The following is a 27665-nucleotide window of genomic DNA, read 5'->3' on the forward strand; positions in this document are numbered from 1 at the left end:
TCCCAGTGCCCTCGCGTCGGAGGCAGTGTTGATGGCAGCACGTGGGTGATCTTTGACTACCTCAAGAGGACTGAAAAGTGGCCAGCGTATGCATAAACTTGTGTCGAGGAAAGAGCCTACACGCGGATGAAATGGTGACAGAAACAGACTCATCCGTGTCACTTGAAAGTACGTAGTTGAATAATTCCTTCGACAGCATTACATAACATGTCATCATCCTACCAGGATGATGACATGTTATGTAATGCTTCAAGTCATCATCCTACCAGGATGATGACTTGAAGACTTTCGGCGGTAATGTGGCCAATCTGTGCAGCGCGTCAAGCAAGTGTGGCTCATCCCGCTCACTGGCGTGATGATAAGAAGCGGGCAGTGCGGGCAAATGCCAGTTAGTCAGCTGAAGCCTCAGTGGTGTCTGGGTCGTCATGATGTACCAAGGTCTTCTCACTTCGCTGCTTGGTGAGTCTTGCTGTTGGTTTATGTACAGCGCCTCGATGTGTGAAGAAAAACATCTTTGATATATATATATATATATATATATATATATATATATATATATATATATATATATATATATATATATATATATATATATATATATATATATATATATATATATATATATATATATATATATATATATATATATATATATATATATATATATATATATATATATATATATATATATATATATATATATATATATATATATATATATATATATATATGTATGTATATATATATATATATATATATATATATATATATATATATATATATATATATATATATATATATATATATATATATATATATATTATATATATATATATATATATATATATATATATATATATATATATATATATATATATATATATATATATATATATATATATATACATATATATATATATATATATATATATATATATATATATATATATATATATATATATATATATATATATATATATATATATATATATATATATATATATAAGTACCCACGTAAAAGTCATCTATAACACTTGGAGCGATGTTATTAGACTTATAGAACACTGTTTTATGAAAGATGTAGGGCAATGGATACATCGTATTAGTTATAAATGCCGATATCTATGACAGCCGGCTACTTAGTGACCAGCAGTAATAGTACGTAGTAGAAGTAGTAGTAGTAGTAGTAGTAGTAGTAGTAGTAGTAGTAGTAGTAGTAGTAGTAGCAGTAGCAGCAACAGCAGCAGCACTTGCACCAACACCAGCCCTAGCAGCAGTAGCAGTAGTAGTAGTAGTGGTAGTAGTAGTAGTAGTAGTAGTAGTAGTAGTAGTAGTAGTAGTAGTAGAGTAGTGTAGTAACTGAGTAGTTGTGTTGCTATTGATATCTTTTTTTTTTCCTTGCCCGTGACAGCGATGGCAGCGGGAGCATCGTTACTTCATTTCCACGACCTTGACCATGACGTGTCCAACCACCTCATCCCCATGATGCATGCTGCCTGGGCCGACGTCAACGACATCCGCTACCTCCTGTGGACTAGGTTAGGCCTTGAATGACCGCCTACCTTAGAGTCACTGAATAATATCCACATATAACATAATACATATAAGAATAACTGTTAAATGCCCAACTGAAGTCACTTATAAAGAAGCTCCACGAAAGCGTACTTCCATCTTCACCTTTGGTCGTGTTGTGAAATGCGATAGTCTGATTCTGAAATAAGTCATCCACCACGATGGCCTTAATGAAATCACCCACCACCACCACCGCCACCACCTCGATGTAGGTGCCCACCACCATCACCATCACCATCGCAGTCTCAGTGCCTCAATGTAGGCACCCACCAAGACTACCTTCAGGCAGGCAGAAACCGTCCACCACTTAACCGTAGGCACCCACCACCACCACCACCACCACTACTACTACTTCTTACATGCCTCAAATTAGACATCTATCACGACCACCATCACCATTACCTAAATACCTCAGTGTAGGTACCCACCGTCCACCACTTCAATATAGGCACGCACCGCCACCTCAGTGCAGACACCCTCTACGGCTGCTATGGGTGCCTAAAAAGGTCAACAACAAACAGGACATTCAGCATCAGTATAGTGAGGACGGCAGACTCACCTGCATTAAACACATGAAAATCAGTTTTCCGCATGCTATAATATTAGTGGCGGCATAAACAGATTAAGAATCACTGCATTTGGAGATGATAAACATTCATCTACGTAATTATGTTGTTTATGTTATCTACATATTAAATTTATGTGTTTCTCTATGTTGTAATACGTCTTCTTATTTTTTAAAGCAAAGGTAACCAAATATTTTTGTGAAAGAATCGGAACACACTAACGTTGCGTGAAAGTCAGTTAGATGTTAGACATTGCTCATTATTTTTTACCGCCATAAACTTGATTGATGTCTTTGGGGAGCTCTTAGTAATAAGCAGGTCATTAGTTTATAATACACTGATTTATTTTAGATTTGTAAGCATGGAATGGTCTGACGTTTTTTTTACGTCTTAGGGCAACTGTGCTTCATATATCCCGTAATGCTGTGAAAGTTTGTATAATAATTAAATGGTCTGACCTTTTCTATGTTTTAGGACAACTATACTTAATATATTGCTTAATTATTTGTAAATATGTATGATGATATGTAATTTCCTTTTTTTTTTCTTTTTTATGTCTCACAGAGGGAACTCCGGAGACAATGAGTACTACCAGCTGGTGTTCAGCGACCTGGCCAACCTGCAGGCGTCCCCGCTGAACCCCGACCTGACCACGCACGTCATCTACCATGGCTTCAACGACGAGGGACTCACCGGCTGGATCAGGAACGCCAAGACGGGTATGTACTGTACAGTACAGTAGCTCCCAAAGCTATCATTGAAGTGTGATGCGAACTGGGGCATAATGAACAATATGAAACCTGCTGCCTGATCATGTGCCGCGTCGGTAAGGTTGGTATGCATGTCTTGTACTGCTATTCCCGATCTATCTCCCAGGTCATAATATACGGCAACCACCCCTAGTGTGCAGGGCTACCAACTGTTGTCGCCGTCATCACCAAAAGTGTCAGATAATATCGTCCATTGTGTCAGAATGTAGACTTCTATTTTTTTAAAGATAGTTTTGGGAGCTGTACGCACGCACGCTACTCCTGCACTCCCTCACCTGGCGATTCTGAAATGGTTTATCTAACTCTCTCAGTTGTGTGTGCTTTGTTAGACACCTCTGGCCTGTTGAACTACATTTTTTCTCCTATTGTTTTTAAAAGACAACGTATTTTTAACATAAACGGGATCATTTTCATAATTTTCACTTAGCGACGATTTTTCTAAGATCTTGTTCTTCTTCAGCGAGGCTTATGATCGTCTCAGAATTGGAAATTGTTTTAGCTCTACCCACAAAATTCGACTTCGTTGCTGTGAAAAGCCCCAACTGAGTCTAAAAGCGATTTTCTTCTTCAGGCTCAAGAAAAAAAATTACAATCCAGTCATCACGTGGTCACTTATAAGTTTTTAGGAATTGGTTACAGATTGGTTGATTGGTTGATTAATTTAGAACGCCACGACAATGGGGTTATCTTATGACCATTGAGTTTAGAGATGAGCGCGCTGTCATAGAAGCTGCCTCGCATAAGTCATCTAACCTTTATGCATTCTCCTCGTTTTCTTATGTTCTCATGTTCCTTCCTGCCTCGAGCGATACTCCTCTCCTGGACGAGCGTTTGATAAGTTACAGTTGTAGGTGGAAATAGGTAGGTATATTACATACAGGCATTGCAACGTGTTTGTCTGGTGAATTCTTAAAGCTTCCTTTATTTTCTTATGTTTTATGTTCTTACGGAGATGAAAGGTGAATACCGAGGAGATAAGAGTCTAAAGAAGGGAAAATAAGGAAAAGAGAGAGGAAACTGGTAAAAATGAGATGGAGTGAGAGAGAGAGAGAGATAGAGATAGAGAGAGAGAGAGAGAGAGAGAGAGAGAGAGAGAGAGAGAGAGAGAGAGAGAGAGAGAGAGAGAGAGAGAGAGAGAGAGAGAGAGATGGAAGGAAGGGTAGATGTATGGTGAACATTGTCAAAAACTTCGACCCAGAATAAACGTGCGAAAGGATGTCTAAGGAAAGAAGGAGTCGGTAAAATAAAAATAGAAATTTCTTCATATTAGGGCCTTATTCAGGTTGAATGTAAGATGTGCACAGGAGAGTAGAGCTGGAGAAAGACTGGTTGGTAAAGCTGAGTAATAAACGTGTGAAGCATACTTAGAAGCAGAAGCAATACTTGAGTTATGAATATTATTACAATTACTTTACAACGCCACTGAAATGGCTCTTTGTGCGTTTTTCAAATGTCATATGAAAGTTTAAGAGATGCCAACACCATTTCACTTCGATGTGGAAAAGTATGTACTCCATCTCCAGAAATTTTATTATACGAGTATGTGTTAGAAAAAAGTATCGAGGCTTGTTGGACTTTTTACCATAGAGGACTTGTACTGCTGGATTTATTATTATATGAGTACCGAAATTATGATAACTAAGTAATGTAACGATAATAAATTTGATATTTCGATAAATAGATGAAAAGATAAATAAATAAATAAATAAATAATGATGATTATGAAGCGCCTGATGAAGATAATGATGCGAATTTCCACGATAACGATGCGATTCAACGATAACGATGCGATTCCGCGGTAATGATGCGATTCCATGATAACGATGCGGTTCCACGATAACGATGCGATTCCATGATAACGATGCGATTCCACGGTAACGATGCAAGTTTCCACGATAACGATGCGATTCTACGATAACGATACGATTTCACGGTGACGATAACGATGAGATTCCACGATAACGATGCGATGCGGGTTTCCACGATAACGAAGTGGTCGATGGCGATAGCAAAACGATACAAAGTCATTGGTACTGGGCCGAACCCTCTCCCATAAGGGTCCATCCCAGTCCCGTGGGTGCGAGGGCAGTGACGCTGCAATCTTGCAGCGCCTCACACGGGTCGCCACGAGCACTGACCCACCACACACCACTCCCCAACCACCGCCATGAAGTGAGCCCTTTTCTCCCCTAAAGGACCCCTCGTACTGTCAGTGTCTGGTGCATGGTGCACAGCGTGCCCTCGTTCATGGCGAGTTGTTCAGCCCGGTGTCATCATTCACCAGACTCTATGGAAGGAGCCCTTATCTCCCCATTAGGATCCCCCCCTCCGGGCAACATCTAGTGAATGGTAGACCCCTTGCCTAGTATGAGGCGCTGCAATCATCATTTAAATTTTGATCCGAATATAAAATCGTCGATGGCAAATGAAAAATGGCTTTGGGTTAAAGGTGAGCAAGAGTCAGCTGATCAATGAAACAAGGTGAGGCACCTTTGGTCCTGAGTATTTGAGTGTACCTTGCATGTTTGCTGCCCGTGTACGTGTATGACTGGATAGAAGCAGTAATCCAATGGTAGCTGCCTAATGGGGAACTTTAGAAGATTAGATAAATTTCTGGATAGCGAGGATGAGTGGACACAGGTTTGCATGTGTTATACAAGAACTGCCACCTGTAGACCTACTGTTTTTCATCTTATGTTCTTAAAAAAATAGCTTAATTTCTTGATGTTTCTAATCACAACGTCGTGTTTCAAATAAAAAGAAATAAAGAGATGAAGGAGCTAAGACAAAAGGTGTAAAGGGATGAAGGGTTAAGGAGCTGATCGGTGGGTGAGGGAATCTCTGTCAGAGAAAACAATGCATGGAGAGCACGAATGAAGCAAACCGGGCAGTAGGATTCATTTTTGTTGTTAAAGTTTATGCTTCATAGGTATAAAAAAGAAAACTGCATGAAAAGGAAGAAAGACCTGTGCCCCTCCCACCCCTCCTCCCCGCGAGAGGCGATACGTAGTGAAGTGGTACTGTTGTTGTTGTTGTTATTATTTGACAATGTTAACCATACATCTACCCTTCCTTCCATCTCTCTCTCTCTCTCTCTCTCTCTCTCTCTCTCTCTCTCTCTAGTCTAGAACTATTATTAAAGATATACATCTACATAGATTAAGCTGTGCATTTGTGGTCCCCATGTTACAGGAAGGGCAGTCTATTGGAATGATTGCCATTGGAAAATGACTAAAAGTATATAGGAGTATAAGGAGCATTCCTTGCGAAAGAAGACTGGTTTTTAATTTACATTCCTTACAGAGGCGTAGGTTAAGTGGGAACCTGACAGAGGCATTTGAGTGGTATGGGGCAGTGAAATATAGTCAGCCTGGTTGCATGGTGCACACCAGAATTGTGGGATACATGGAAGGGTGCATGACACGACCAGTGTGTACAAGAGTGCTGAGTATGAAAAGATATAAATTGTGATTAAAGTATTACAAATTCATGTATTATATTGATATATTACAGTACATGCACACGCAACTCGCGCCTTAAGACTAGAGAAAAATGACAAATATTTATGTAATTCTTTTGTAATTAGTTGTCCAAGGCTCAAGTGTACATAAACTGGAAAAGGACTAGAACTGAAAAAAAAAAACTAACATTATGAGAAAAAAAATGCAGGAGAAGGAAGACGAGAAGTATAGCAGGATAGCCGACCTTGTTTGTTGGGGAACGTGTAGGTGCTTCGCTGTTGAGTTGAGGTGGGAGTGTGGATGTTTAAAGGCCGGTGCAGCAGCCTTGCCTGGCACTTTCCTTCACAAGCACTACACTACATTACAGGTGGAACTTTGCCTGGCGCCACAGGTGTGGGCATCCATGAAGAGGTTTGACCAGTTTACATATAAGAGAAATGAATATAATGTTTATTGCCAGGATGGCGATGGTGCTGCTTCTTCGTCTCTGATGGGTGTGCTTCTTCTTCTGATGGTGGTGCTTCTTGTTCTTGTTCTTTGGAGACTGGTAAGGAGGTGCTGCACACTCACCTCCCCTTAGTCAGTCAGTTTGGTGGTCTGTTGCCAGAGTCAGCCGGTTGTCAGGATCAGTTGCTGGGGTAGGGAGGTGTTGCACACTCACCTCCTCTGCCCCAGACAGACAGGGTCAGTCAGGTGACTGACTGAGTAGGAGGTACTGGGTAACTGCACTGCTGCTCAGAGTCAAACTGGGAAAGGTAGGGAGGTGCTGCATGCACCTCAGTCAGTAGGTGCTACACACTCCCATTAGTCAGTAAGTTTGGTTGTCTGTTGCCATAGTCAGTTGCCAGGGTCAGATTTGGGGGTAGGGAGGTGCTGCACACTCACCTCCCATGCTCCCCTGGGTCAGTCAGGTGTTGGTCAGAGTCAGAGGTACTGCACACTCACCTCCCTTGCTCTTCCGAATCAGTGAGGTTGGTGGTGGTCAGTCAGGTTGGTAGTCTTTGGAGTTGCCAGGATGGGAGATTGGGTAGGGAGGTGCTGCACACTCACCTCCCTCTGCTCCCCGAAGCAGTGAGGTTAGTGGTTTTTGGATTTACCAGGATGAGTCAAACTGGGAGAGGCTGGGAGACTGGGAGATGCTGCACACTCACACCTCCCCTACTTCTTGTTCTTCTTGGTCAGTCAGGTTGCCAAGATGATGAGTCAGGTTGGTGGTCAGACTGGGAAGGGTAGGGAGGGGAGGTGCTGCACACTCACCTCCATGCTTCCCTAGTTCAGTCAGGACGGTGGTCTGCCAGAGTCAGTAGGTGGTCAGAATCAGATTGGGGTTAGGGAAGTGCTGCACACTCACCTCCCCTGCTCCCTGCCTTTGATGGTGGTGCTTCTTGTTCTTGTTGGTCAGTCAGGTTGGTTGGTGGCCAGAGTCAATAAGACAGGGAGGTGCTGCACACTCACCTACCCTGCTCCCCAGAGTCAGTTAGGAAAGGTCGGTACAGTTGCTCTTTGGATTTGCCAGGATGAGTCAGGTTGATATGGTCAGAGTCAATTAAACTAGGAGGAGAGACTGGGAAGGTAAGGAGGTGCACACTCACCTCCCATGCTTCCCAGGTTATCTTTTATTTATTATTATTTTTAATCTCTTTAATTTTTTTAATCCCTTTATTTATTTTCTATTTTTTTTATTTATTTATTTTTTTTTTTTTTTTTTTTGCCTGATAGGTGGGGAAAGGGGAGAAGGGAAGTGCTATGCACTCACCTTTATTTTTTATTGGTGGTCGGTGGGGAAGAAGGGAAGTGCTATGCACTCACCTTTATTTATTTTTTTTTTTTTCTGCCTGGTAGTCCGTAGACTTGCCAGGGTTAGTAGGTGGGGAGAGAAGGGAAGCGCTGTGCACTCACCTCCCTTGCTCTCCCGTGGGAGGTAAGGCGGTGCCTTCCTCCCCTGGGGAGGGGTAGGGAGGTGCTGCACACTCACCTCCCCTCCTCCCCGTGGGCAGCTCCACCACCGTGCCTGTGTGTTTGAGGCACACATGGTGATGGAGGGATGCTCCTTGAAGGTTTTTGTGAGTTCCGAGAGGGGGGTTCGAACCTACGCGCCCCTCACTTCCCTCACGCCAAACTCCAAGAGCATCACTCTACCCACTGGGCCACGGGGGCCCTTTTTCTTTTTTTTAAAGTTGGTCTATTTCCCCATCTTATGTTCACGCTATTTCCCCATCTTATGTTCACGCCAATATGTATTAAAGAATTATAATCCCCCCCACCCTGCTCCCCGCGTGAGGCGATACGTAGTGAAGTGGTACGGTTGTTGTTGTTGTTGTTGTTATTATTATTATTATTATTATTATTATTATTATTATTATTATTATTATTATTATTATTACCGTCATCATCATCATCATCACTATCACCACCATTGTTTTTGTAGCTGGTTTGTGTCCGTTTATTTCCCTGTCGTATCTTGTAAGTTGTAAGTTCATGCTTCATAGGTATAAAAAAGAAAACTGCATGAAAAGGAAGAAAGACCTGTGCCCCTCCCACCCTTCCTCCCCGCGTGAGGCGATACGTAGTGAAGTGGTACTGTTGTTGTTGTTGTTGTTATTATTATTATTATTATTATTATTATTATATTATTATTATTGTTGTTGTTATTATTTTTAGTATTATTACTAATTGTAATTTATTGTTGTTATTATTATTATTATTATTATTATTATTATTATTATTATTATTATTATTACCGTCATCATCATCACTACCCCTGCCTCCGCCAAGTGAGTCAGGATACACTTTTCACGTCATTTCCAGCTGGATCAAAGTAATCAGGGCACAGCATGCACCAAGGCAGTGATAATCAGCCTAGGTGCGTAGTGCATCCCAGGGTACATGATTTTTTTTTTTTTCCCAAGGGTACCTGGAAATAGTGTGGTTCATTGACGGGTGCATGACACGGCCAGTGTAGTAAGAGTGCCTAGTACGAAAAGATGTTATAGGAAGTGTCATGTAAGGAATTAATTCATATTGAAATTAAAGTATTATAAGTCTATGTATTATATCAGTATATTACACTCAGACGTAACTCACGCCTCATGTGTTTGAGGTGTGGCATTTTGTTTTGTTATACACTAAGCACCTGTGTGACAATTGTTTAGGACTGAATTGCTGGGTTTCTTTTTTTTTTATAGAGATTTAATTCTTGTATTTATATGTTTTCAATCTTAAAACTAGAAAAAAGTTTTCAAATATTCGCATAATTCTTTTCTAAATTATTCGAGTTGCGAGGGTACATGAACTTCTCTAAAGCTCTCGGAAGGATGCATGGACTTATAAGAAAAGGTTGAAGGACACTGCCTTAGTTCATCATTACTGGGGATGAAAGAGCAAAGATATTGGTTACCTCAAGCCAGAATAACAAGAGAGACAGAAGAGGCATGAGAGTAAAGTGAAGAAGCCGGGGGAAGGTATTAGGATGGTTAGCAAGAAAATTCAGAAAAGGTTACCTCTCGCAAGAACAAGATGGACAAAAGAGGAACGAGAGTATAGTGAACAAGGCCGAGGAAAGGTTTCAGGTTACTTAGCAAATTGAAGAAAAACAGTAGCCATGAACCTATAGCAGTAAGCGATGGCAAGATAAAGAAGGGTGTGGTAGATAAGACTGCGAGAGTGAAGATAATGGAAGTCACTCAAAAGAAGAAAAGAAAGTTGATACGAATAACCTTTTTTAACGCCTCTGTAATGAAAAAGAAGTGTTGTGTGTGAGGCATCTTGTCCTTGAGTGCGTGTTAGCGAATTATGACGCTGGAAAATGAAGATATATCAACAATAAGTGAAGATATGGAGATAAATAGATAGAGGAACTGAAATAGATACAGGTAAACAGAAAGAAAGAGAGAAAGATAAATAGATAGATAGATAGATAGATAGATAAATGTATAGTCTGGTTAAGAAATAATACATACATACATACATACATACACAATGTATATACATACACATAGTTACATACGTTCATTGAAACATACATACATACATAATTAGATGGATATACCGTAGATGTCTGTATGTGTGTGTGTGTGTGTGTGTGTGTGTGAGAGAGAGAGAGAGAGAGAGAGAGAGAGAGAGAGAGAGAGAGAGAGAGAGAGAGAGAATGTGTGTGTGTGTGTGTGGCCACAGACTACGCATCACAGCATACCATAACACCCTGACTGACCCGCATGATACCACACTCGAGTACTCTGCTAGACTGTTGCAAAGATTCCTCTTCGCCTATCACTGGGATGGAGTTTTTTTACACGTTTCCTTTACTATCTTGCTCGTCTTTACTTCCCGCTGCTGTTCCTTTTCGTTCATTATGGTATTTGCTCACTTTTTTTCACCATCTTCCTCCTTTCCGTTTTTACTTCGTATGACCAAAAAAACAGACTGACAGATCAAGTTTGTTGGCGTATACGTCGGAAACACGCTGGAGATTCATATGAGTGTGCTAAAGAAATTGTGTCAGCATAGAATTGAAAAATATTAAGTTCTTGACGTTGTTGTTGGTAGCTAGTGGTGATGATGTTACTGCTGCTGCTGTTGTTCCTGCTGCTATTACTACTCCTACTACTACTACTACTACTACTACTACTACTACTACTACTACTATCAATAATAATAATAATAATAATAATAATAATAACAATAATAATGTCGTTCTTGGTGTTGTTTTGAGTCTTTATCTAGTTGAGGCGGTATTTATAGAGCACTAAGGACACCACACTGGTAATTATTACAACTTTCTCTCTCTCTCTCTCTCTCTCTCTCTCTCTCTCTCTCTCTCTCTCTCTCTCTCTCTCTCTCTCTCTCTCCAAACATTCATTTGCAAAATTGAACCAGGACAACAACAGTTTTTGAAGGTTGTCCTCTTGGTACACCTCACCATAACTTCTACGCTCCACAAGAACGTGTTGTAGAAGTTGAGATCGTTGCTTGACAAAAATGTTATCTTTACGTAAACGGATTAAAAATAACTATTGAGAGAGAGAGAGAGAGAGAGAAGAGAGAGAGAGAGAGAGAACAGAACAGAACAGAAAGAAACTCTCCTTTGAAGTTTACTATGATCCATCTGTCATTCTGACCCAACGTTATCTGTAACATCGTATATTTATCATGGCGATTTGCACACACACACACACACACACACACACACACACACACACACACACACACACTGCTCGGATTCACAGTGGTATTGTTCCCGTTTGTTGCCAGAGTCACTTGTAAGTCACTGGTTGTCACTAACCTGGGGTTCGCTCCGCGCTCACCACGCTGACAAGTTTTCACTGATGAGCGACCAGTTACTGTCCTCCCGGCGAAAAAATGTTGAGATGTGTGTTGTGGGAAAGGTATATCCTTATCCTTAATCGGGTCATCTTAAGGGTATAGCTGGTGGTCACGAGTCTAGAATGTGATCCCCCACACCGTGGTGAATCACACACACACACACACACACACATACACTTCGCTACCTCGGTTGCAGCGGCCTTGTCTATCGCTTGGCAAGCTTAGTTTCGCGTGCTGTCCTGCGTTTTCAGGGATGAGCGTTTCGTGTCTGGCCTTGAGCAAGCGGATTGTGTGTTCGGTGTGTGAAAGCTTTTAGGCAGTCCAAGGAAGCTAAAGAATGTAGCTTCCTTGCAGTCAGTCAGTATAACACATTCGGATTATGAGCGCTGCCGGCCTCTCACCAAGAGTGTATGGCTGGCGACCATGAGTCATGCATGTGACCCTCAAGACTGTGAAAGTACAGTCGTTGTTAATCGTTATTGCCCCAGTTGTGGTAATAAGTGCTTGGGTTCCCTCACTACTCTGTGCTTGTTGGCAGAGTGCCTCAGCCTGGGGACCTGCACTGGCAATACATACATGCATGTACTGCACCTCTTCCTGGGACATGAGACTTTTTCTTTGTGAAGAGGAAGAACCTTCCCCTTTATGCTTTAACAATACACATGACCTGACTATGCTCGTAAACCAATAATTAATAAGTAATAGCATTTTCAGCCTTTTTTTTTTTTTTAATACGAGTATTTTTTTATCTTTTTTTTCGGTGATTTCCCTTGTGATGTCAAGTATTGGTCAGGAAAAATACATTAACCAGTCATCATTGCCACGACGTCTCCTCGCCCTCCATTCGTGGACACACAACACAGATGAATAAGGCAGTGCGATTAAGTTCAACCAATGCACTAAATTTACTAAAGACATCAGTCCAATGGCCAAAACAAAGAAATATGAAAAATGGGAAGATAAATGAATAAATAGACAGGTAAGATAATAATAATGATGATAATAATAATAGTCATCATAATAATAATAATAATAATTATTATTATTATTATTATTATTATTATTATTATTATTATTATTATAATTACTATTATTATTATTATTATTATTATCATTATTATTATTATTATTATTATCATTATAAATAAATTAATCATTAGAATTTTCATGCAAAGAACATAGTACAATACTACAATTGTAGCCTTTAAAAATTATAAAATTAACTTTCTTCCAGCAACACTTATTACTAGAGTGTTTAGCAGGATCAGTTTCTACACATCCTTGTGTCTTTTTCATTGTCTTCACCCTTGGAAAAAAATAAATAAAACTTACTGAACTGCACTGCATGGTTGTTATAGTGTGGCTGCATTAATCAGGTGCAACACTGCAGCAGATGCAAAGGACAACCTGCAGTAAAACAGAGAAGCAGAGTGCTGCAGTGTGTGAAGGAAAGGAGAGTGAAACAATTATAGCACACAAATAAAAGGACTCTTCTGTTGCATCTCCACATGGGTGGAAGGGAAGGCCTTGAAAACAGACATGAAATGTAGACACAGACAGACTTTTGCAAGAAAACCTATGGTGTACCTGCAATCACACCAGTATGCCATGAGGTGGTGCCAGCCCAAGCTTGTGTACCCCTTTGTCAAGTCATTTAATAGTAAAGTCCCTGATCATAATTTAATTTTTTCCTTAGTCTTTTCTCTTCTATTCTTTTAGAATTTGGTCTTGTCAGTGTTGAAGAAAATGTAGAAACATTAAATCTAAGTGATCATTTAGTAGAAACAAAAAAATTGTTGCTAATAATTGTGTGCAGTCCATAAGGAGAGATGTGCTTATGTGCAGGTCAGGACACCTCACAACCAACAAAATGTTAACTCTTAGTAAAAAGTCCTTGATGAAATAAGACATGTACATAAGCTATGTACATTTACTCAACCAAGAGTAAAATTAATGCAGTGCTCTTCATCCCTATAATTCAAACCCCCCCCCAAAAAAAAAAAGGTGCTTAGTTCAACTCAATGTGGCTTCCATTTTCCAACTTGGATTTTACTTTATAGAATTATTATGCATACTCATCACCCTGCCACCTGTCCACACAGCAACAAACAAATTACATTCAAGCTACAGAGAATATAAAAACTTCAAATGTTCTTGATCTTTTTTATTTAAAAGTAAATACTATACTACAGTTAATCATAATAGTAATGAGCACTTCAGAATAAATTTCAAAATATACATTTATGTGATGTAAAAATTGTAACCCAATAATTGTTACTTCTGATGATCAAAACTTGCACATGATAAGATTACATTTTTTCCCACAATTTTTCTTCGCCTAAGGATGAGTATCTTATGAATCATGAAAACCCTAAAGACTAAGGGAACTGTGGTGCTGAAGGTGGTGGTGGTGGTGATGGTGGTGGTGAGCAGTGAGCAACACGAGATTATGTAATGAAGGAAGATGACATGTGATGATAAGCAACCAACACAGTGAGCACAGTGACAGGGAGATACATAACACTATCCTGAGAGAGAGAGAGAGAGAGAGAGAGAGAGAGAGAGAGAGAGAGAGAGAGAGAGAGAGAGAGAGAGAGAGAGAGAGAGAGTGTGTGTGTGTGTGTTTGCCTCAAGATAATAACAGCCAGGTTTCCCATCTTTCACTACTCTCTCTGTGTGGGTACTTTTTGTGGTGGGTGAGTAGATAGGTAGTGTGTGCCTAGTCAAAGCCTTCCTTCTTTTCCCTGATGGCCTCCCTGAATCGCTCCTCCAGCAGGGACAGCTCTGAGATGAGGTCAGTGATGGCATTCATGAAGGCATCATGTGGGGTGTAGCTGGCATCAGATGTCTGCCAGAGAAAAGGAACTTATTAGTATGTGTGAAAAAACAAAATTACTTTACAGGTTAGTTTAAGTAAGAATAATCATGCATCATTATTGTTTTCCTTTTTAATCATGAAAGATGGATAAACTCATGAACAAAAGAACTTGACTTTAATCACAATCAATATAAACAAATAACAAGAATAAGAAATTTTAATCTTGGCATATTATTTCCTTCTTATACACAGGTCTTCATATGGAGAAAATCTCAAAAAATAGCTTATTAGGAAAACATACACATGGAGTACATCAATATAAATGCACTCCTCACAAAATAGAACAAAATAGAAATATAAAGAAAATATGGTCAAACATGGAAAAGATCGTTAGAGAATAAAAATAAACATTCATATATCATATTAATATACATTCAAACTTTGAAAATATAATGACACATGACATGAAGAATCCACTTACTTGGATTCTAAGGACCACTTTGTGTTCCAAGGGGTGAGGGTTCTTGTAGCCGGCAAACATCACATTGGGGTCCTTGAGGAGCTGCAGGCGGATCATGTTGCCCAGTGTGTGGTCCTCCTTATTGATGGTGTAGATGGCAGCATTGGGAACCTGGGGACACGACCATGATTACCTAAAGTCACATGCAACACACACACTCCACACAACCACACATTGACATAAACACAGGTTTTATATCCCAACAACAATGAAAATATAAGATCAGAAGCAATTCACCCTCAGCCATCCAACAACACAGGGCCCTAGGAGCATTTCCAGGTTAATTCTGTAAACCACATCCTTGGCAGCTCAGGCCCTGTGTCACCCATGTGTTAGAGGAGATTGCATATGGTATTAGGTTTAATATGGAAGTACTCTATTTTTTTGTCATAACAGAATGATTACATACTGTTTGGTGATTATTTGAAAGTTCACAAACTGCACATGGCAACAGAGAAAGGGTGTGGCTTGGTGAGGAAAGACACCTTCTCCATTGAGAAAATAAAAATACAAATAATACAATAATACAAATACAATAAAGCTAAACTCAAAACACACTGAAACCTACCATAGGTAATATAAATAAAAAAAATTTATATTATACAAATGCATCCGTCTCACAGCAAGAAAAAAAAAAGCATTGTTCTCGGTGAAGTACTTGGCTCACACATCACAGTTTATGGTCATTTTGCCCACATGTTAGTTCGCCCAAAAGTAGATTTTGTTTGCCCACACTCAAAAGTTAGTTTGCCTACACTAATATTGGTTCACCCACAAGTATTATTCAATGCACAAATCATGTAGTAAAAACTTTAAAAGCCAAGAGAAACATGCAATGAAATTAATGAATAAATTAATGAAAACTAACATCATAATTCTAAAAGTAAAAAAAAAAAAATTACACTGAGCATTCATATAGAATGCATGTAATTAAAACTGATATCAGCTTACTGGTCCACTTAAATGTGAGCAAGCCTTGAGAAGTTGTAATGAGGGTCTCTCACCCCTCATATATTCATCTCAAAGAATGAACAATTCATTTTGCAGTTCCCTGTATTGTCTTCGTTGGATCCTTCAGAGCATTCTTTCAGACACCAGCCTTATATATAATGATGTTAATTTAGCCTCTTTATGCAGGCTTACCAAAAGACAGAATTGGAGGCTACTTCTATTTACTGCACACTTATTTAATTGGTTGTGCCACCCTTCAATATCATTATTTGTGCGTACAGACTTGTTAAAGACGCTCCAAGTGGAAGGTGGCCACGCAGAGATCATGAAATGTAGTATACTACAGTGCGTACTTGGGTGGTGGTAGCTTGGTTTGAAAGACGCTCAAACGTAAGAGGTATTTCTCCCTCTGGCAGAAACAGACAGGCCATCAGCTTATGCATCTAATAACAATTGTGCACTTTCGACATGTAAGAGACAAGGAGTTATCTAATGTAGGTGAAATGACTCCACCAAATGGACGAACTGAAATTGGGTGAAACAATCTTTAGGTGTGAGTGAAATGACCGGATACCCATACAACACAGTGGTGTGTATCTTTACTGCCACAAATTGTTCATTCCAGAGATATTAATTTTTATCAAATTTATTGTTCAGGTACTTTGGATTAGGTTTAGTTTGGTTAGGTTTAATTAGGTTAGGTTTAGTTAAGTTAGGGTTGGTATTGTTAATGTTTTTTTATGATTTGTTTATTTACATGTGTGTAGGGGGGCTATATATGAGAAAAAAATTATTTGCAACAGAAATGGTTACTAGATTCATTCAAAGCACATAAAAATCTACCTAGACAGGTGCACTTATATAAATTTACCAAAAAAACACCTTCGAAACAAACAGGATGCATTTTACTGCAAATTTGCCTTTTGCTCCCACAGCCGATTACTTAACTGCTGATCTTACTAAAATATCAATGTGGATAATTTGCTATCTCAACTGCAACGGGATAAGTAAGCCTGGCCTGGGGTCTCGTTCACCGCCAGGCTTAGAAGCACTCCAAACAATGAAGCCATCGCCTGAGAATAGTTGCAATAACGATCATCGTATTGCCTGAAACTGCAATATCATGAAAATATGATGAACTACACGATATACACCAAAAAAACACAACACTGGGTATCCAGTGTCACCAAGCCGCCTCACCTTCGTGTCCACCTCCTTGATGATCTTCTTCTCCCCGTCGAACAGCAGGAACGACTCGAAGGTGGGCGGAGCATTCATGGTGCCTGTCTGGTGTGTGGGGCAGCACTAACAAGGCACAGAGAAACAGGTGGGGCACTGTCAAAGACTCTCCTGTTTGGTCTCCTCTCCGCCCGCCGCTGTCCGTGAAGTTGTGAACGTTGTGTTTACCTCGTGTGACGCGGGACACTTGACGCTTGCCTTGCGCATCACTGTTACTTACCTCTTCTTGTCATTATTATCGCTCTTATTCTTATTAATCTGACTAAGTAAAGAGGTGATAAATCTAGAAATGTTATTAGTAAGGATATTTTTTTTTTAAATCTCTCTCTCTCTCTCTCTCTCTCTCTCTCTCTCTCTCTCTCATAACGTAATTGAGTCTATATAAGGTCATTCAGCCAACAGAAGGCATCTCTTATTTCCCTAAAGCAGTGGTTCCCGAACTTTTTTTTCAGGTCGTTATCCACTTTTTATACATGATCCTTGTCCATGGCCCACCGGCAAGCATAACCCACAACTAGAGTGACTGTCAACAGTCCTACACTCATTAGGTTCATATAAAAACCACTTTAGCGAATCCTGTAATTTTATTGATTCCATTTGTTAGTTTTTCTTTTGTTAAGTATTAATAAAGAAATTTGTAGTTTGTCTTTGCTGAATCTCATATAATTATTGAAATGGTACTAAAGAAGTAACATAATGTACATTAAAAATGTCTATACTTAGAGTAATCAGTAAATGGCATTATTGCAGAAAGCTGTTTCAACAATAAATAAAAAAATAATAATAAATAAATGAACAAATTAGACTAAATTCCACTGTTTTAAAAGTGCATTAATCCCACGTCATATGATCTGATCTTTAAATCTGATGACTTTATAAATCTGAAGTGCAATGCGATCATAGGCAGTCATAATTAACTACCACGACCATGGCCTTCAGTGGCCACACACCCACTCCCAGACCATTTGCTTCTGAACATTCATGCCAGGTTCGTGTTTCCTTCACTTGAAACCCCATTCCACTCAGTGTGACGGGTGATGCTGCAGATTATCAACTAACTTCTTGATTCATGGTTTTGTTTCACTTAAAGCACACCGTGGGGTCATGCTTCACTTCGGCTGTTGCGATATTTCGTTTTAATGTGGAGTAGTTGAGAGAATGCTGCCTCACAGGAATAAATTGATGAAAATGGTAGCAGGTGTCGAAAAGGCATTTGTCTATGTAGTCTAGCCATTTGTATTGAACCTGTAATTTCCCTCCACTGGCTGGCTACCCGCTAAACATCTTTGGTTCAATATATACATGTCCCCAGATTATGGCTCCCTACATTCTGCAACATGGCCCCCAGTCTGGGAACCACTGCCATAAAGCCTTCTTCCATTAATTTTCTCTGTCAGGTTTCCATTAAGTTTCTGTTCACCAGCTATACCTGCCATGTGACCCATCTCTACTTAAATCAGCATTTATTGTAATAGGGGATACTTATGCGGGAAATTAACAAAGTAACCAGTAATCCCAGACATAATATTACCATGCTGCTGCTGCACAGATTTAAATGTTCAAAAATTTCATTCCTTGAAGTATTGTTTGCCGTGTTATGCAATGACAGTATCTTAGGTTTTTACTCATTTTCAAAAAATATTGACGCGTGTTGATTTGTTAATACACAATCTCAAGAGCATACCATGTATATCCTGTTGGACCATATCGTTATGACTACCTCTATTTTGTTCATGCAGAGACGTGAGTGAAGTATTAAGAGTTGCTGTTGTATAACACTTTGAATCTTCACTATAAAAATTTTTCCTTTTGCACATCTCTGTTCTCCTGAATTTATCCTAATTTCTCATTTCCAGGCAATACATTCCTCTTACTATTTAGATCACTTCCCTGTAACCACCACAACTGTTTTTCATAACAGAACTTCTGAAACAGTGTGATTGTAACGTTATTGTTGTGGACTGGAAGTTATTGGCAGTTGCTCCGTGGTACTTCACTGCTGTGCATAACCTCTACAAGGTCAGTGTTATGAGAGAGAGAGAGAGAGAGAGAGAGAGAGAGAGAGAGAGAGAGAGAGAGAGAGTACTGGGACAGCTCCAAATTGCCATGAATCCTTTTTGTTCTTACTTCTTCCTGGTATTCCTTGTAGCAAGTGACTGACTGCAGGTTGATATTGTAGCTGTTGAATAAATCCATGCACAACCTCAACCAATGTTTAAAACAGTTATACAATGCACTCCAGTAAATGGATACTTGTGAGCATGGGCTTTTACATTTTTTTTCTTTTTGCCATTAAATCTTTAGTAAGGATCATCAGTAGAAACAGTTTTATGAATGTGGTGCTTTGAAATATTTTTAAATAAGTTCCTTAGATTCTCAGATAGTTTCCATGTTGCAGAAACATAAAACAAAGAAAATTCTTGATTATCCACCTCAGGACTGTCTTTAAGCATTATTGTGTACAAAGGATGTGTCATCCTTGCTCAGAGCCTACATAAGGCAGCTCCTAGAGTTTATAGTCAATATGGAGCAGTAGAGTAGATGCTGCAGATTTAAGATGACTCCCTATGAAATGAAGGGATAGAGTATCAGAATATTTATAAAAAAAAAAAAAAAGAAAGAAAGAAAGAAGATATATAGAACTGGAATGTTTAACTAAGTATGGATACACATAAATGAAAATCCTGTAGTATCACCCAGAGGAAATTAACAGAAACATGGATCAGAATAAAAAGATAAAATTACATAAAATGAGATGTATTTATTACTCCTTCCAGACTGCCAACCACACGGCTTCACTGCTGGACTGGATAGCAGCTGAGGTGGGCCTGATGCCCAAGCAGCTACACATCACTGGACACTCCCTGGGTGCTCACGGCGCCGGCCTCACTGGCAAGTACATCAAGACAGGAACTGTCTCAAGAATTACCGGTAAGTATGTGTGTTTTGTTTGGTACTGTACTGTTTTATTAAAAAAATAAATTAATAAAAAAATTAAAAATATATATAAAAAATAAAAAAAAGATAAAGAAGTATCAATCATGAAGGATCCTTTCCTTAATGGTTAATAAACTGCTTATTTATGTATACATATTCTCTAAAATACCAGCAGGAATGTTAGTGGAACAAAACTCAACACTATCACATACATTGCAGAGATCAATAGCAAAAATATCATCTGAGTTGTCATTCATAAATTTGCTCTCTTGTGAAATATCAATGATGTACTGCACACATGCCTATGCTGCTTCATGTCAGGAAGCACAGGTAGCAATGACCACATTTTAAGTAATAAAAATTAAAGAAAAAAATCTTTATCTAAGTCAAAGTAATGACAAGAAGTTTATGTCATCATACTGTGACCTCATAGTTGTTATGGCAAAACATGACAGCTTTGTGTGGTGTGGTGCATTAATGTTCACTGCACCAGTCTCCCATCAAGGGTGCCATGACCATGACCTGGGGCCAAATGGGTAAAATCAGTTTTTCATATTGTTATAAACAAGCTCTATTTGGTTGGTCAAAAATATGTATATTATAATGCACCAATCCCTCTTAGAGCTTCAGAAACTATGTTATTAATGAGAAGAATTGTATATGTACCTTTGATTATCTCCCACCAGGCCTGGATCCTGCCGGGCCACTCTTCTACACAGTGTCCAAGGATCAGCGCCTGGACAAGACAGACGCACTCTTTGTGGACGTGCTGCACACCAATGGCGGCTCCATTGTTGAGGTCAGTTTTGGCTCCTGCAATTGTAACTTCTTTGTATTGTGAAACTGTCTTATGAGTCAGTACTGAATACCTGTCACATGTACAGGTAAACCTCACCCTACATCGGTTCCAGAAGTCACGACTTAGGTCAAAAAACTACTTAAGTCGAAATAGCCACGCTATAAACCACAAACAAACACACTCCATTGTTTATTAACAATGGTATTTATGGTATGTACGTACAGTATTCTGAACAAAATAATAAAAAAAATAATTACCGTATTTGCTGGCGCATTAGACGCACTTTTTCGAGAAAAAAGCACCAAATAATTACTGTGCGTCTAATGCGTCCGTAGTACAGATGTGGAGTTGAAGCTGCACAAATATTGTTACTAATAATAAAATTCTCTCTCTCTCTCTCTCTCTCTCTCTCTCTCTCTCTCTCTCAGATAAGGGGGAGGGGAGGTGACAGGGAGGGAGGTTTGAAACAAGACGAAAGAGGAAGGAAGGGGAGAGGAAAAAGGGAAGCAATGGACATAACCGGGGAAGGTGAATACGTGGGGTAAGGAAGTGAAGGAAGGGTGAAGGAGAAGGATGGGAGGATGAGAAGAAAGTAGAGAGAATAAATATAAGCAGCAAGGGTGAGGAGTTAGTGAAGAATTAGAGGGAGAGAGGAAGTATTGAGAAATAATTATTCTCATACCCTGTCCTTCACTCCTTTTTCATTTTCCTCCATCCACTTCCTTCGCATTTATGTTCCTTCCATCCATTTCCTTTCTCAGTCAGTCTCATTCTTGCAGCTTCCCTTATTTCTTATGTTCTTAAGGGAGGGGGAGGAGGTCAGGAAAGGGAGAGGAAGGGAATGGGGAGCGAGAGAGAGAGAGAGAGAGACTGGATCACACCAGATGTGAGGACAAAACACGCACACTTTTAGGGGTTTTGGCACCCACTCTCTTCCTGTTATTCATCAATGATCGTGTAAATCAAACTTCTTGTCTTATCCACTCCTGCGCTGGAGATAACACCCTGCACTTTTTCACATCTTTTTGTACAGGTCCAACCCTTCAGAGGTAAACAGCCCATGCAGGGAAGCCACAGAACGCCTATAGCGTTATTTTAGTGTTTTGACGTTTCTAATATATATATATATATATATATATATATATATATATATATATATATATATATATATATATATATATATATATATATATATATATATATATATATATATATATATATATATTTTTTTTTTTTTTTTTTTTTTTTTTTTTTTTTTTTCTACAGCTGACATAAACTCGAGTAAAACGACCTAAGGCGAGTTTTATTTTTCCATGTAATATTTAAGAAAAACCGACTCGTCTTCGAAAATGACAACTCGAAACGACTTCAGCCGAGGTGTAACTATTAATATTTGATAAGACAAGTACTCATGTCATGTCTAACCTTTGGGAATACTGAGAAACCAGATTGAAGGTAGTATAAATTGGCCATGAGGTCATTACCAGGGACTGAATTCTGCTAGGAAATTCAAGGTAAATGCAAGTCCAACATTAGCTGTTTGGCTGTAAGTTATCACAAGTTGCGTGAAGTTTGGTTGCCATGACTATCCTGTCCCTATCCTTACACTTTCATATTAGCATGCTAGCAGTGCATCACTAATTTTTGTCTGTACAATGAAATAAATAGTAATAAATAGTAAGATTCATTTGAGAAGCCTCCATTTTACACTTATGGCTCTGTTCAACATATTCTTATCAGTAACTATCACTTCCCTAGATGTGTTTTCACACATGTTATTAATATAGACATTGTGATCTTCCCAGGGATGCTGTGGCCTGTTGAAGCCACTGGGTCACGTGGACTTTTACCCCAATGGAGGAGAGCACCAGGCAGGCTGTGTGATAAAACAGAGGCTTGACCTGATAAACATTGGTGATGTGTTCAGTGAGTAACAGGGAGGCTTGGCTCACACAAAGATTAAGACAGGCCAGAAGTTGCAACATTTCATAAAATGGAATGATTTAAGAAAGCCAGTTTAGTTCCTAAAATAAACTACCTAATGCTAGCCCTTCAAATGAGTTAAAGGTCATATAAAACTGAGATGCTTGATCTTTTCCCCTTTCTTCTCAATCATTTGCTACAAAATCATTTTAATTCCCAAGATGACTGATAGTAGGAAATATTCTTTTCTGATCTAGTATGCATGACCTCTAAATGGACAACTCTTTCCCCACAACTCCTGCCTCCAGACGGTGCATGCAGTCACATGCGGGCCACCCAGATATGGGTTGAGAGCATAGCTGCCGTGCCCCCAGCACTGGCCTTCACTGCATGGCCTTGCTCAGACTGGGACACATACATCAGTGGCAAGTGTCCAACCTGTGGACAAGGTTGCCTGGAGATGGGTTACCACATGAAGACAAAGTAAGTTGTGCATTTTTTTGTGATGTAGTCCACCCCCTTGGAGCAACACTAGGAAATTTATCTGAAGGCAAAATACATTGGCCATGAGATTAACATCAGAGATTGAACTGTAGCAAGGTGAACACAACTCTGACATGCTTCACAGATGAGTCATCTTCAATATGGGATGGCACTGTAACAAAATTAATTTGGGAAGTCCTAGAAGTCACCTGAGGCCACTGTGGTTGCCATAAGTGGACACTCCTTTTTTGAGAAGAGTGGAACCAGGAATTAAACTAAGTGATCACCAAAGCTTGAGTGGATTTTGGTTGGCCTTGACTTACTCTATCACTCCTCATGAATGAGACTAAAAAGATCATTAAAGAATCCCTCAACTGAGAAGAAAAGATCACACAGGTGTACTGAGTTTTCACGAGAGTTACCACTTTCTCAACAAGACTGCTATGCATCAGAGGTGCAAAATGTGATGATCCGAGCCCCCCATGTTGTTTTATGTAAATTTCATGCCTTGAGGAAATGTGCTTGTATCCAATACAGGTGAGCTAATTTTGACCCACTGTACACATGATCTACGCATCTCTCTCTTCACCATAATCTGTAAGCTACATCTGCAACTCCTGTGCATGTCAGCTGTCACAGCCAAAGATGTAAAGTCTCACACTTCCAGTTGACCTGTGCCAAGTACAATGTACAAGTTCACCTATCTCCCAAAATTAGCTTAGGAGAAAATCTGCACAAAAATTAATATTAGTATTTCCAAGAAGTGACTAAAACTTAATGTTAAAAGCAATAATTTCTAGGCTTCTTATGTCAATGAGATATGAATATATCTAACATAAAATACACAATTTGCTGTCAACAAGCAACTGTTAAAATCCTTCTTTGACCTTCCAGCATGAAAGGAACCTATTTCTTACGCACTAACCCCGTAGCGCCCTTTGCTTTGGGAGACACCCAGTGAGCACCAGGGCCCAGCACACCACCCAGGACTGAACATCATCATACTGTTAGCTTTGTGTCCTAACCCTAATTAACAGTGTGTATGATGTTCACGAACAATGAGCCTATGTAACAAGTGCAATAAGACAATGAAAGACAAGTACTATACCAAACAGTTTATTTCTTTCCACTTTCTGCCTTAAGTCGACACAGATTATCTACAGGCAGCCATGATGCCGGCCACCGAGTCAAAGTCAATCTTTTCGGTGATGTTTTTAGTCTTGACTGTCTCCTCCTGGTTGGCCACAAATATGCACCCATCATCATTCATTTTCCAGCCATACTTGTTCATCCATGCCTGCTGGGTAGCATCTGAATGGAAAAGATGTTATGAGAACAAACTGTATTTAATACAATGTGTAAAAGAACGTATGAAATAAACACTATTACAAGGAACCCTCATATTTACATTAATTTGGAAAAAAAAGTTGCATAGATCTATAGAAGGAAAAATTTGCAAATTGTATTACTCTTTACTAAATCCCTTCTTTTGCCTGACCACACTTAACAAGACCTCTTCATAAACTGCTGCTGCTGCAGCTGTATCACTCACCATCAATGTTGCCCAGAAGCTGTCCCAGCACATGCCTCTCAATGTGCTGGTAGGTGATGCTGATGACGTGACAGATGTACTTGCGGATGCTGTCACTGAAGTCCTTTATGCCGGCTGTCTGCAGAATGCAACAAAATTATTTAAACTGGTTTCTTAAGTAATGCCAAAAACTTATTCTCTGACTGACTGAAAAAACCAAGCTAAGGGCATTTTCTTACAGTCAATTTCTCAGAGACGCAGTTCATAATCACATCTGCAAATCTAACCAAAGCAATAAAAAGATGTGGATAGAGCTCTGAAAATTTAATATATTTAATGCAGAATTAGCTAATCCATTTAAAACTTGAGGTATACTATTTGGAGGGTGTTAAGTGAATGACCATTCTTCTAGTTTTGTGTCCTTAACTAGCCTCCATAAAGATAAATGTTACAAATAAATATAATGAATAAATAAACAAATACAAATACATCTAGATGAAAGGAAAACAACAAAGGTAGGCTCAGAATTCTTAGTGTTTTCCTCCATTATAGTGGTGTCTGAATACCTTGAATACAGAATAAAATAACAGCAAGCAATAAGAAGCTCCTTAGGCCTAGCAAGGCAGAACTGTGTGGAGTGCCTCACCAGATCGGCATACTGGTGCTTCTCCGTCCAGAAGGTGCGGAACTGACACATCTCCAGCAGGTCGTGGAGGTACATGATGCGCTTGATGTTGTCATCCTCCATCTGAAGTTGAATACCAAGAAGTGGTACAATAACAAAAATTATAACATTCATCTAAATAAAAGGCTCATGGATCATGAGGTATATGAAGTACATTGAAGTTACCTGAGTATGCATGGATGTATTTCAGGATTGAGATGGAAGAAAATACATGCATAGTATAATAAGTTAAGTGGTGTCAAGAAATGCTATTGGCAAGGTGTTGTTAGATACAAATAATAATGAAGGTTTTAAATCAAAATAGTGATGATAATATACAAATACTATCAGTAGGGTAATTTTAATAAAAATAAAGATAGTGGTTAAATAATAATAGTGATAAAGCTGTGTTAAGTATATACAATGATGATGGTTACCTAGCAGAAAATAAAATTGATAGACCAGAGCTAAATACTATTTAGCTAAATTTTGTAGACTTAATCACAAGTCACAGTACTGGAGGTGTCAACAGTACAGCTGCATTCACTCAATCCTTACCTGGTCCTGGCCGAGAAGACACTTGCAGAGGACAAAGTCAGTGTGTGGGAGGTTGGTGAGTGCCTTGATGAGGATCTGGCATGCCACTGTGCTCTGGTAGGTGCCGGGGTTGAACTGGTACAGCTTGAGGAGTGCCAGGTTGGCTTCCAGATCATAGGTGTTCTCCCTGGCCTGCAGCTCCACGTACCTCTCCAGCGTGGCAATGTTCTCTGGGTTGTACCTGACAGCAAGGGGGGGATGACATGTGAAAAATGCCAAGACCTTCCCAAGTCTTCAAACTCTCTAAACTTAATCATATGTGTCATGTCAGAGAAAATGGTCATCAAGATATATCTTTCTATAATACCAAACCAGCAATTCCACACAAGGTGGCCCAGACAAAAGTTACCAAGATATATACTTATTAAATTTAGAAAGATATCTTAGATATTTCTCTATTAGTTGATTGAGTAGTCAAAAGTGTGTGCCCGTGATTCTTACCATTAAGAATCTGCACAGCAAACGACCACAATTCCTGCCTTGCTCCCATCATTCCAAATCCATGTATATTGGGTAAAGACGGCAGATATTTGGCCAGTCATGGTACAAGAGGTTCTAAGGCTGGTTTGCCAGCACTCAGGCTGATTACCTGATCATGATATCTTGTATCTATCATATGCACACAGAAATTTAAGTTACATGTTGCCTGACTGCTCCTACCTGAATTGAACCAATGTGACAAACCACACAAAACTTTCAATAAAATTAACTTCTTCATGTGGATATTCAATGCCTCCCTCAACCCTCAGGCAGGACTTTCAACCTAACCTAAACTAATCTACAAAAAGGAACCTTCAACCCTGTTTCTAAATAATGTGCAAGCAATGCATGCATAATAATAATAATAATAACAATAATAATAATAATAATAATAATAATAATAATAATAATAATAAAAATAATGTAAATGCACAAGGCATGTTAGCTGAAGTATAACCCTAATGATGCACAGTCTCACCACAAAGGCTTCTGGTGGTCCACACACCATACAATACTGGAAAGATTATGAAAACGCGACTCGGAACAACATCCTGTGCCACCCCTCACCCCATGGCTGGCCACGCCCCATGTGTTGGCCTGCTCTAGTCCAACTCCTCGACTCCACTGGGATACCTTTGACTGGCTCTTTTTACACATCTCCTTACATCAGGACGATATATGCTCATTGCCGTGGCTGAAGCAAGGCAACCAAGACAAACAACACATTCCCCGAGTAAAGCAAGCAGACGAAAGGAGAGCCATGGGACACTTGGCGCCGCTCTCCTCCACACCTAATGGCTGCCGGTAATTACTCTTACCTGCCCGTCTCTCCTCGTCACTACACGGAACATGAAATAATTTATTGCATGTATGGTGCTTACCTCTCAATGCCCCGCAGCATGGAGGCCACGGTGCCCCGCATAGCTTCCGCCTGCTCAGCCATGTTGCTTGTTGACAAGGGAGCGTTCGAGTTTGTGCACACTGACTTATTGTATTTTTAGATTGATATCATTTGTATTCCATTGCATTTTC

The 27665-nt window shown here is 39.5% G+C and overlaps 3 protein-coding genes across 3 annotated transcripts; 1 reads left to right on the forward strand and 2 right to left on the reverse strand.

The window, feature by feature from the left end:
- Window positions 1–299: 299 nt before the first annotated feature.
- On the forward strand, window positions 300–24476 carry LOC135113062 (pancreatic lipase-related protein 2-like). The gene is made up of 9 exons (XM_064028007.1): window positions 300–459; window positions 1412–1538; window positions 2703–2857; window positions 19141–19238; window positions 19997–20150; window positions 20843–20955; window positions 22761–22881; window positions 23187–23361; window positions 24256–24476. The coding sequence occupies exons 1-9, from the start codon at window positions 426–428 to the stop codon at window positions 24320–24322; spliced, it is 1044 nt and encodes a 347-aa protein (XP_063884077.1). The 5' UTR covers window positions 300–425; the 3' UTR covers window positions 24323–24476.
- Window positions 13841–17397, reverse strand: LOC135113055 (DNA-directed RNA polymerase II subunit RPB11-like). The gene is made up of 3 exons (XM_064027996.1): window positions 17181–17397; window positions 14991–15140; window positions 13841–14539 (listed from the first exon to the last, which is right to left on the reverse strand). The coding sequence occupies exons 1-3, from the start codon at window positions 17256–17258 to the stop codon at window positions 14411–14413; spliced, it is 357 nt and encodes a 118-aa protein (XP_063884066.1). The 5' UTR covers window positions 17259–17397; the 3' UTR covers window positions 13841–14410.
- On the reverse strand, window positions 24464–27617 carry LOC135113070 (eukaryotic translation initiation factor 3 subunit K-like). The gene is made up of 5 exons (XM_064028022.1): window positions 27515–27617; window positions 26115–26334; window positions 25539–25640; window positions 24914–25031; window positions 24464–24672 (listed from the first exon to the last, which is right to left on the reverse strand). The coding sequence occupies exons 1-5, from the start codon at window positions 27574–27576 to the stop codon at window positions 24515–24517; spliced, it is 660 nt and encodes a 219-aa protein (XP_063884092.1). The 5' UTR covers window positions 27577–27617; the 3' UTR covers window positions 24464–24514.
- Window positions 27618–27665: the final 48 nt, after the last annotated feature.

Source organism: Scylla paramamosain, chromosome 2 (assembly GCF_035594125.1).
Source record: "Scylla paramamosain isolate STU-SP2022 chromosome 2, ASM3559412v1, whole genome shotgun sequence".
Classification (NCBI taxonomy): domain Eukaryota; kingdom Metazoa; phylum Arthropoda; class Malacostraca; order Decapoda; family Portunidae; genus Scylla; species Scylla paramamosain.